General features: G+C 36.3%; 1 protein-coding gene across 1 annotated transcript in view; it reads right to left on the reverse strand.

The window, feature by feature from the left end:
- Positions 1-3031: 3031 nt before the first annotated feature.
- SGCZ (sarcoglycan zeta) overlaps positions 3032-12563 on the reverse strand; it is a 394721-nt gene continuing 385189 nt past the window's right edge. Inside the window, exon 8 of the mRNA XM_064710453.1 lies at positions 3032-3358. Within this exon, the coding sequence (XP_064566523.1) occupies positions 3140-3358 (219 nt within the window). The 3' untranslated portion in view covers positions 3032-3139. The remainder of the gene's footprint in view (positions 3359-12563) is intronic.

Below are 12563 nucleotides of genomic sequence, written 5' to 3' on the forward strand. Positions count from 1 at the left end.
ACACTTAACCGATGAATGAACTGCAATACAAACCATACAGCTGACAGTTTTCAGAGAGGTTGGCTAATGCTTTTACTTATCTCTTCTTTTTTCTTCTTTTTTTTTAACAAGAAAGAGACAGCATCCTATAATATGACACAAAAGGTTTTTTAACAGGAGATAAATCCATTGTATATATTAAACACATGTAGCCAATAAGTTCTTTGCAGATATTTTGTTGCTGTCATCAGGATGGCATCTTAATTTTTTACTATGGTTAATGCATTGAAATCACTTTAGGAATACTCCTTGAAATCATGTGGGCTAGAAATACTTTTTAAAATACAAACATTTTTCTTCCTTTCTTACAGTTTTCAGTGGATTTAAAGAAAGACATCAATATTATGAAATTCACCAGAATATTAAGACTTTATGAGAACTTGTTATTCCATCTCATAGGTTGTTGAAGCTCTTAAATATGCTCTAGTTCATACTGATGAGACTCCAATAAAGAATATCCTGACAGTGCAGAGCCACGTGGACTTACTGGGTTGGTTTTTTTGGAGTCCTGTGTACTACCCACATATCTCTTCTGAGTTCTCTTCACACAAAGTGGCAGATTATTTCAATCTTGCTGTTAAAATTAATCTAGTAACAAAAGGGTTTTCTTCCTCCCTGCCCATTCCCAACCAAGTTGGCATAAAATTCATTAAGGTTGGTTCCTTCCATCCAGTGAACAAAGAGCAGGTAAATAATCTCCGAAGATGAAGAACAAATAGAAATTATTCAGGGGAAAATTCATGACAAAGTATCTGCAAGTCATCCTACAGGTTTATTTGAGGAGAAAAAAACTCCTTAGCTTACCTGTATACAATTTGTAGGAAGCCCCACACTAAGTCACCTAATATATTAGTCACTATATTTGTTCATCTTTTAAGCAACAGGTGTATGTAAGTGTGCACAGATAATGAATACACATAGATGTGTCCCCATACATATCTTTTTACTTTTCCTCCTGAAATTCATGACTGTCTCTCCACCATACTATTACTTGTGTGCATAAGAAAAAGACATCCTTATCCCTACAGTTATGAGTGTATTTTATGGCTAGACTTTTTCATGTTCTATTGTCACCTTCTTTGTCATCTGTAACTCTTTTTGCCCCTCTTACTATCTGAAAAATCCTCATGTTCTAATATATTTCCTTGCAATATTTTCTAGTATAATTTCCTCCAAAGAAGCAAACTCTCAAATAGACAACAACTCAGCTGTTAACAGCCTTCTTTTGAAGACATAGAATAATCAATTCAAAATCTTCATTTAACTGTTAAAACCAGCAAATACAGACTTCTTGCTATGGGGTAAAATTCACACCTCTGAAGAGGGCCAACGATAAGGCAAGCACCAGTCAAGCTATTGACACGTCTTGTGCTGGTCTTCTGCATAGAAGTGAATTTCCCCAGAAGTGAAAACAAAGTCAATCTTATTAGGTGGTAATAAGATGCCAAGGCAATCACCGTGCTAGTTTGCTCATTTTCTTTTTTTTTCCTCTAAAAATATATATATTTTTAAAGTGTGTAGAAATACCCACCTTGCACCATCTCCCCTGGCTTTAGAATTACTTTGCAAAAGCTCTCATTTCATTGGTGACCTTAGATTCAGAAGCCTCTAAAAATACAAACAAGGTGATGTAATTTAAATAGCAGAATTAAAGAGCACACTTACCTCACACAATCAAGCCATCTTCCACAATAGGAAACATTTTTATATTGTTTTACTTTCCTGGGTTCTGCAAGTTTCAAGATACTCTTGTTAATCAATGCTGTGACAAATTTACCAGCAGCATTCCAAAGTATTTTTTATAAGATTTCAATTAACAATGAACCAAATAAGTATGAACATTGATACAAGAAAGAAATCCCACATGAAACTTGCCAAAAAAGAAAGTCAGTAGTGAGATCTGAGTGCAAATCTGGCTGCATAATTTAAACAGAGACCTGGTAAAGGCAATTTAAAGTATCGACATACTTTTTAATACTGAATGTTGTTTAATATGTGGTTTTATATGTACTTCTATTACTTTGAAACCTCAGCAACAGATGGTAAACAAAAGAGAATAATAAATGTGAATGTCATACAAGTTGTTAGTGCACTGCTTCTCAGCACCACGTTACATTACTACCAATGTTTGTACTGTGTTCAAGTGGCAGCGGATGGACAGAGTCAGAAAATGGGCAAGATGTACCTTTGAAGATTTCTCCCTTGGTTTTGTATTTGCCAATTAAAAGAACCTTTTGAAGAGCAATACACTGATCAACAAACATATCATCAGAATTTCCTTCTTTACCCTGTTCTTCTTTTCCAGAAACTGTGTGTTCTACTTAAAGCAATTGCTTCACATGCAATGGCCTTGAAAATATTATATAAGGTCATTCAGATCTGACAAACAAGAGCATTTCTTTTAAACTTTTAAAGGAATATTGCTGAGCATCTCCAAAATTTACCTAGTGTACAAAACCCTAGACTTAATAGACAAGTAGTAACAACACATTTTTAAAGAAACCAAACTCAGGGAGGAATTCTGTCTCTTTTTGTATTAAAAACCATTTACTGAATTTGTTTAGTAAAGCAAGCATCACACAATGCTTTAAAATTTTAAAATTCAGGGATAAAAGTTTACTTCCAAAAAGATGAATGGAAAATTGTGCTTTCAGACAGTAAAGTTATTTATCATACAGAGGGAACCAATTCATCTCACCATCAAATTCTGGGTAAATTAATGTACTCTCTCTCTGTCTCTCTAGATATATATTTATGTGCAGTTCATATCCAGGTCCTGCAAAAATCTAAAACTATGTGCTTCACTTCAAGTAGCAAAGGCACCTGTGTTATTGTCCCTTTTGGAAAATAAGGTGATCTTATGTTCTAGGTTTCCTGATGAAGAATACATTGTTGAGTGGATCTCTCTCTCCCATCTCTGTGCTGAGTGGCAGCACAAGCCCCAGGAGAAGGCAGCGCTGAACTCCTGCTTACGGTGGAAGAAGTTGCTCTGCAGGCCGCTCGGAGCGTCGGGCTTGTCACAAGGGAAACCGAACTGAACTGTGAAGCTGAGGGATAGTAACCAAAGGCTATTCTGGTGTGAGGATAAAACGGAGTCCTTCTAGCTCCACAGGCAGATGTTGCTACTGGATTGACATGTGGAGCCTGCTCCTGCTGGGGACAGGTAGAGTTTACCATTGGGACAGGCGCAGAGCTCATAGATAGTCTGGCGAGGAGCTGAAGAGCTGGGTGAGGAGGAGGAGGAGGAGAAGGAGGAGGAGGATGAAAAGGACCCCACTGGTAGATTTCCCAGGCGGATTGTATCTGCGTCTAAAAATATCTAAAAAGAGGGAGAAAAAAAAGAATACATAAATTTCTATCAGCAGTGAGACATATTTTAAAGAAGTGCTTTGAGGCAGCTGTGATTTTCTAGAAATATATTTTAAATTTTAGAAATATTTTATTAGAAGTATTGTAAAGATATATTACAAATTACTCTTTTTAGAAGTAAAAAAGCTGTAGGCATTTATTGTTTTTCATCTCTGTGTAGTCATTTCTGCATTAATAGTCATTATGACAATATATGCAATTACTTCATCGACATGTTTATTCAGGTACAAATATTATTATTCAAAAACATTTAGACAAGATTCTTGAGTAGGTTGAATTTTCACTTGAACATTTTATGATTAACATTTATTCATTCATGGCAGCAGCATATACTTGCTCTGGCAGAATTTGTATTTTAATAAGTGTGAAGTGATACTAAAGCACATTCCCCAGTGTGCTCCTGTAAGCAGTTGAAAATATGTGCTGAACTGTGCTAAACTGTAGAGGCTTAACAATAGCTACTTCCAGAGAATAATTAAATGAGGTTACAAAAACATATGCACAAAATAAAGAGCTTTTTTGACCTAAATTAAGAGGAGCAAAGATTTCAGGTTAGTCTTATTAAGAAGGCCATCAAGATATTCCCATTTGGTTTTGAACATTGAGTATGATTAAAAGATATTGTGGCTTTTTTCAATATGTCTTGGAAACAACATGAATCAGTATGAAACTATAGATACCAGTAACAATGAATCTCTGTTGAGTTCTCTTATACTTACATTTGCAGAAAACTGCATGTCTTCTACTGATTCTAACAGATGAGTGTCCAGCTGCTCAGAATTTTTTAAAAATTTTAATTTAAATCTATTTTATTTTAATTTATGGAAAGAGTAAATAAGTGCTAAAGTAAAACCAGTCATTATCTCAGGAGCAGACTAAGAACTTCTAGAAGAAAGGTAACAAAATGACATTAAGCTCTGGAGGTGACACTTGAAGCTTATTAAAACGTGAGCTCCTTAAACACTTGCTAATGTTTTTTATATGTTATCTAAAATCAATGAAGCCAACTTGACATCATTGTACTGCAATATTCACAGTACATGTAAAGAACCAAAAGAAATATGGAAAATATTGCTTTTTTTATTCTATAGGAGACAAGCATTATTTTATGATAAAATAAGTGGTATATGGCAGCAAAGCAGTGCAGAAGCACTAGTGAGCTCCTGCTGTAGAGAAGTCAGGAATAGCAGGCTGGGAAAAAAATAAATTGTCTGGATAAAATTCCATACAGGGATCGATGCATATTCATGTTTCCATCCACAGCAGAAGCACTGTAAATGACTGGAATTATTGAAGGTAATATAGTCTGAAAGTAGCCCCAAACACTACAACTCCCCATTGCTGTAAGTTCTCTAGCTCCCACAGTAATCGTACTGTCGTGGAAGGAAATATTCACCAAAAGGGACAGAAAGGGAGAATCTCAGAGGCAAAGGTGACATCTGCATGTCACAATGCCTGCTTTAATTCACATTGTGAGTGACAGAGGAAGTGATAACAAAACTAAAATGTAGAGAACTATTACCTTTGTTCTGTAACTTACATAACAAAGGAATGATGTATTTAGACACACTATGTTGTCTGGAAATTCCAGTATTACAGACCTGAGACAATTAATAGTTCACAACCCATGAAGAAACAGTTTTTATGTAAGAAATGTGGATGGTGTTGGCAACACTTTAATGTTTTGCTAGAATTACAACTGAAAAAAAAGATTACACATGTTAAAACATTCATCTCAGCTAAGAGTAAATGTGAAAGTAACTATGGCAAATATAATATGAAAACAAAATAACAGATGGGGAAAAAAGAGTTTAATAACAAACTAGAAACTAGGAACTGGTAAAATGTGGGAAGGAAACAAAGGACACAATAATGAATGGAGTGACAAGTAATTAAAAGTACTCTTTCACTTCTCATATCAAGCAAAAACAAATGGCAAATGGTAACAGGTCTATTATTAAAGTAGTAACAGTAGAGTTATCAGTAGCATTGCATAAAAATCCAGTAGCATTTAACAATGCAAGGTCTGTGTAAGTATATCTTTTGTACTAAATAATGCTCAGCACAGTTCTGTACTTGGAGAAAGATCAAAAATTGATGTCAGAACATGACTGTGATAAAATACTTTCAATTTCAACAGTAATTCAACAGGATATTAAACTGGAGCCAGTAATGTCACATACTTTTAATCAGCAGTTCTTGATAACTTTTAACAAATAGAGCTAAAAGAAATCGGAGTAGCCTTTTGGACTTTTAATACTGACTTTCAGTAAGCCTTGTGCCATGGTTTAATCCCAGCCAGCAGCCATGTGACACACAGCCATTCACTCATTCACTCCCCCACCAGAAAGATCAGGAAGAGGTTGGAAGGGTAGAAGCTGGAACACTCCTGGGTTGAGATAAAGACAGTTTAACAGTGAAAGCTATGCACACAAGCAAAGCAAAATAAGGAATGAATTCACTGTTTCCCATGGGCAGGCAGGTGTTCAGCCATCTTCAGGAGAGAAGGGCCCCATCATGTATAATGGTGACTTGGGAACACAAACAGCAGCACTCCAAAGCCCCTTCCCCTTATTCCTTCTTCCCCCAGAGTACGGAATGTCCCTTTAGTCAGTTGAGGTCACCTGCCCTGACTGTGTCACCTCCCAGCTTCCCATGCACCCCCAGTCCCCTCCCCAACACGGCAGGATGAAAATCAGAAAAGTCCTTGGGTCTGTGTAAGCCCTGCTCACCAATAACAAAAACACCTCTACATGATGAACCTTGTGTTCAGCAGAAATCCAAAACACAGCCCCATGCCAGCCACTGTGAAGAAAATAAACACTGTCCCAGCCAAAACAAGCACACCTGGATATACTTGGAATACCAAAGAAGACAAGGAAAATACTATTTCTATGGAAGCTGGAGACATTAGAATATCATATATGCAGTAATAAAAAGCACTCCAATATAAAAGACAAGCGTGTAAGGCAACCCATCAAAATACAGGATGAGCTCTTTATACTTTTGGCAGATAGTGTGACTGACCATTTTAACAGCTTAGCTGCAGTCATGATAGGGAAGGTTCATGAGAAATCTGTAATACAAAATTAAATGGTTTCTAAAAGGCATGTCTTGATTCAAACAAAAATTAACGCAAAAAATCAGAGAGCCTATGTGTCAGAGATCTGGCTGGAGTTAAATCTCTTGAAATTTATTCTATTATTTGCTGTGAGCTCAATAATTTTTGTTTACATCAGGACAGCTACTCTTCTACAATCTACCATTGCAGGTGTTCTGTAGAGTACTGCTCCAAGACTTTAATCTAGAGCACTTTACTCTGGTGTGCATTACAAAGTAGCTCAGTTATTTTGCTCATGAAATGAAATGATCTTTAATAAGCATAGCTGTGCAGGCTTTTCCACTGGTATTTACAAATTTCAATCTGTGATGTACAACAGTTCGGGTTTATCTGGTATCATAATCCAGCATGGTAGCTATCCAGGCCTGTCCCAGCATGCATCCCAGAGCATCTGGTGAGCAATGTGGGTACTAGGATACGGTGTCTGAGAAAAATAAAACTGGCTTCTTGAGAGGGTGATATCTGCTGCAGTGAGTCCAATTTAATCCCATCCCTGTAGCTACACCCTGGTGAAGCCTGTGTTGAAGAGGATTAATAAAGATGGTTTAAAGCCAGTGTTAAAATCTACCTCGTACATATGCTGTCAGGGTTATAAATGAGAGACAAAATTTAGAGATGCAACATTGCTATCTATTAATTAAGTAGGAATCCAAATATACTGCCAGAGTAACCCAACTCATTAGGAATTTCAGTGTACATATTTGAGGATACATGTTTTCTGTCTTCTGATCTGCTAAAACGGAAATTCTTGGCTGAAAAGTCTTCCAACAACAGCAAAACTTAAACTACATACTGTTTTATATCTGATGTTATCAGGTGTTTAAAGAGAAGGGAAGAAGTGGCAAGAGAAAAATTAAACAGTATGATGTTTCTAGGGAACACTGCTGCTAGATAATGTGTACATGGTCTTTAATCTGTTTTGCTGTGAGAGGTATGAGATAAACCACTTAATACCTCACATGCATCAAGGCAATGTAGGCCAGTCATAGTCTTTCTGAGAGTCTCACTTCTCAGCAGATAAATAGGCACAAATAAAACCAAAGCCTTCATTCATTCCTGAAACATTGAAGGAGACTGATGGACAGATTGCAAGATGGAAAAGGCAGCTGCTACTCAGAGAATTGTTATTTCATGGAGAGCAGAATGCTAGCAGCATCACGCTCTCTAAATACTTAAGGTTTAGAAATCCCAGATCCTTGCTTTGTCATGTGCATTTTAGTACAGAGAAAATATATTAGTACTATATTGTTTAAAAGTATATCTGATTTCTGACTAATTAAAGAATCAAACTGAATCAGCCTAGTGTATGCGATAAGAATGGAAAAATGGTACACTTTTTATATACACTTTTTGCTAAAGAAGATCTGCCATTCTCCTGCTCATCAGACTGTATTGTTAATCTCAACACTGAGTGAAAGGGAGAGGAGGGAAAGCCAGAAAACATAGATTATCTACAAAACAAAGAACTAAACTGAAAGAGCAAACTTTCAGTGGGAAATATGTAGGCATGAGGTAAAAAATCAAATACTTGTACAAGCCTTCAATAAAGAGATATGAACCCGTCATGTATAAAATTCTCTAATGGGTCTTAGTCAAGACAGCAAATGACAGTTTAAGTTGACACAGCCAAATTAAAAATTTGAGATTTATAGACAATGAAGAATTTTCTGTATCCATGAACTCTTGACTAAACAGGCAACTCTATAGGGCTGCAAAGGCATATTTCAGGTCTAATGTAGATAAGAAATGGGAAACTGGAAAATGGGAAACAGGAAACTGGAGGAAGTGTGAAAGAAAAGAAGGAAATCTGATAGGTGGGTATTAATCAACCAGTAAGAGAAGACATTGTAGTGATGTCTCACTAAATAAACTGTTTGGATTCCCTTAAATATTCAATTATTCTGAATGCAAGGTTTGCTCTTAGTCTTTTTGCTATTCTCAGAAGCTTCCTACAAAGAAGATTATACAGATTAGGTCACTAGATTCAACTATATGATTTTCATATGTTGATGTGTTTCAATATTCAAGGTTAAGATGAACTATAGCATAAATTGAAGTACTTTAGTTTGCATGGACCATTTATTCTAACACTTATCTGTGGCTTTCATTAAATCTAAATGATAGTTCTGAGAAAAGGAACAAAAAGTCATAATGAAAAATTAAAATATTAACTTGATAGCATATATACTGGAAAATTTAAGTACATGGTGGCACAATATCTGGAACCATATTGGTCATAATGATTAATAGTGTTGAGGAACGGTTAAACAGTGAAATTAATGTAATGGCTGAAATAAAACTGAATATACTAAGCATTCAGAGAAGACCAAAATATCTAGAACAAAATGTGTATTGAAAATGTATTCTCTACAGGGCTGGGATCAGTTGACCACAAGACAAATGGGACCTTCAATGGCCTGATGTGGTGAATGTTCTCTTTCTAAAGATTATACCTGGTACACCTGAGCACAGCCATCCTGGCAGCATTGCTCCCATTCCCATCTCCATGTTATGACTACAACCACTGACAACTGGAAGGGATTTGAAAAATAACATATCCATACATGAAAAATAACACTGTTGAATGGAAGAATTTATGTTTTCACTCATCAGTACAAAAGAGATGTTTGTGAGGGTAAGGTTTCATTTTACGTACAAATTTTTGTAAATTTAATACACAAAAGTATATATTGGTACTTCTGAGTTATAACCCCAATACAATATACGGGTGCCTCCAGAAGAAAAACACACTCTGGTGTATTTATTCTTTCTGTTACGGAAATAATTTTCAGTCTTTGCAAATTCATTCAATCTTTGATAGATGTGACTTCTTTGTACACAATCCAGAAAAGAAAATGTACTTGAAGTATTTGTGCTTAATTTACAGAGTATAAAAACTTAATTACCATTTAAATAATCATTAGAAGATACATTATATTAAAAATATATAATAAAATATTAATGGTCATTTTTACCTTTTTAATAAAATTTCTTATGGTGTGAATCTTGAAAATTTAGCCATGAAAAAACATATTAAATATGGGTGTTTTCAGTTAAATTGCTTTGCTTTTGTATTTTTGATTGTAAAATGGTAGAGAACAGTGATTTTTTCTATAAATAAATTACACATGAATAACTGGTTTGAAAATGAAAGTGTTTTTTTAAAAATAATATGCATTTGATTTTAAGCATCTGTCAAAACACCCTAATAGAATTTTTAGGCCTATAATTAAAAAATACAGAAAGAATTCCTTTCATTTTCACTAATCTCTTCACAGAAAACAGTAAGAAGTCAACTGCTTAATACCAGTTAAGAAAAAGGCTTTGAAAACAAAATGCATCACAGGTATTAGATAATTTTTGGTGAGTAACTCTTTGAGGTCTAGAGCCTGCCATTGCTTATTGCCTAATGAACTCAATTCATGCATAAAAATATTTAACTTTTTTGCATATATTTCATCTCAGACAAACATAACTTGGTTGAATTGAATTCATCTATGAAATATTTTTTGTTTGATCAAGCATTCATCCATAGTTATGGCAAGCAGCATGTACAACAAGGTAATTCAATTTCAGTGTATCTACTTAATTTAAAAGTCCGATTTCTTTTTTATTTTCTGTTTCAGAACACAAAAAACATCCACAACAATGCCACCAAATACTTTAAAATGGTATAGTTACTTGAGCTTACAAGTGAATAATTACAGTTTTATTATATGTTAATAAATCTTAATTATTAATCTCTGTGTTAAAAGCATCTCCTGGATTTAGAACTGGAGAGGATTATAGATCAAATGTTAGCTCTATATGCATTTGTTAGGCTCTACAAAATAATATTGTCTGTGTGTTTGATTAAATGTGCTGTGCTAAAACAGTAAATATAAACTTGGCCTCTTGTCTGCCACACTGATTTTGAGTAAACTTTGTCTGTTAAAGAATATAGCTCATTTTTAATGTGACATCTATAAGCCTTACCATAATGAAGGATCAGCCTCATTATGCCAGACACAACAAAATATACTCTACAAATGATATTGTAGAGTATGATAGAGTCCAATTTGACAGGGAAATACAAGGGCATAAAGAGGTAAATAGGAAAAAGGTCATAGACAAGGTGATTAATATGAATACATTTCTAAAAATGAGAAACCTCTGTACATCTTTCTCCTTTTATTGACTCAATCCTTGGCAGTCAACAGGATGCAATGAAAATGCAAAGCATAACTTGCACAGAAGCTCCTTGGACAGACATATAGCAGCTGCTCAAGATTCCTAAGAGCTGAGCCTACTCAGCAGCCTTCTGCTTCAGAGGCTGCTGCAGCCAATACCCCAGAGTGCTGGGCAGCCTGCAGAGGGGCCTTGGCAGGCTGCAGTGATGACAGAGAGAAACGTTCCGAAATTCAGCAAAGTGCAGGGTCCTGCAGCTAGGGAGGAGTGACCCCATGCACCAGCACAGGCTGGGATTGACCTGCTGGAAAGCAGCTGTCCAGGGAAGGACCTGGGGGTTCTGGTGGACAACAAACTGCCCACGAGCCAGCAGTGTGCCCATGGGGATGAGAGGGCCAATGGTGTTCTGGGAGGCATTAGGAAGGACAGTGCCAGCAGGCTGAGGGAGGTGATCCTGCCCCTCTACTCAGCCCTGGTGAGGCCACACCAGGAGTGCTGTGCCCAGCTCTGGGCTCCTCAGGGCAGGAGAGACATGGAGCTCCTGGAGCAGGTCCAGTGGAGGGCAACAAAGATGAGTGAGGGATTGGAACATCTCTCTTGTGAGGAAAGGCTGAGGGAGCTGGGCCTGTTCAACTTCAAGGACAGACATCTGGGAGGGGATCTCATCAATATCAATGATATCTGCACAAAGGGTCTCAGAGAATGGATCCAGGATCTTCTTTGTGGTGCCAAGCAACAGGTTAAGAGGCAATGGGCAGAAACTCTTTCACAGAAAATTACACTTAAATATGAGAAGGAACCTTACTGTGTGGGTGAATGAACACCGTAGCAGACTGCCCAGAAAAGTTGTGGATTCTCCCTCACTGGAGATACTCAGGAACCATCTGGACACAATCCCATGTGCTCTAGAATGATCCTGCTGGAGCAGGGAAGAGGAACCAGATGGCCCATTGTGGTCCTCTTCCAACTTGACCCATTCTGTGATTCTGGATGGTCAAAACTATTTCAGTTAGTTGTTAGGCCGATGTGTGGACACCATCAAACAAACCTTTCAGTTTGCTGTCTTTACACAGTTATGTGTTTCAGGTCCAACTTGAACATTTTTATGTCTAGTAAAATAAAGTATCTACAGAATTCAAAATTGATTTGTACTTTTGCATTACACTCTTATTTGAAAAAGCTGTAGTGAACTAGCAGTCATTGTGTTAAATTTCCAGACAAGAAATGATCTTTTTCTTCTTATGTGAACCAGTGGATTCAGCTGTAGCCTGGAGCTTCACATTTCACGTTCCTTGTAAATGATTGCTGCTTTAAACCATTGGTTATGGTTTATTTATAGAATAATACATAGTTCACAACTAAATGCCAAGTTATAATTGAATCAAAGGATTCTGCTGATGCCTCGGCTCACAAGGGTGCAGCTCAAGAGCTTTAGAAAGGGCAGCAGAATCTGAATCTAAATTACAGCCGCCAGTATTCAGTCTGGGATCACACACTATGATGCGTAATAGGGCTAAAAGGATTATTAAAATACTGCAGTAAATAAAAAGAAAATGTATCAAACAGCAGAATTCAGGATGCTTGCAGAGGCATTCAGTTTGTGATGTGGGAGGCTAAAGATTATACTGCATAGAAATAAAGCTAGAGGAAAAGTATTTCATAAACATATTTATGTTCTTAAAAATATTCTGAAGTTATTCTTAAATAAAAAGGAAATCTATTTTTCATAGTAAATGCATAATGCTCTGTAACATGGCTATAACTAGTTGATTTCAGGTGCCACATTTTCTGTCATAATAGGGCAATAACTTTGCTAGAGAAAGAAAATTTGAATTCACATATCTTTGATGAGTTTTTGAAAAAGCTT

Source organism: Zonotrichia leucophrys, chromosome 4 (genome assembly GCF_028769735.1).
Source record: "Zonotrichia leucophrys gambelii isolate GWCS_2022_RI chromosome 4, RI_Zleu_2.0, whole genome shotgun sequence".
NCBI lineage: Eukaryota > Metazoa > Chordata > Aves > Passeriformes > Passerellidae > Zonotrichia > Zonotrichia leucophrys.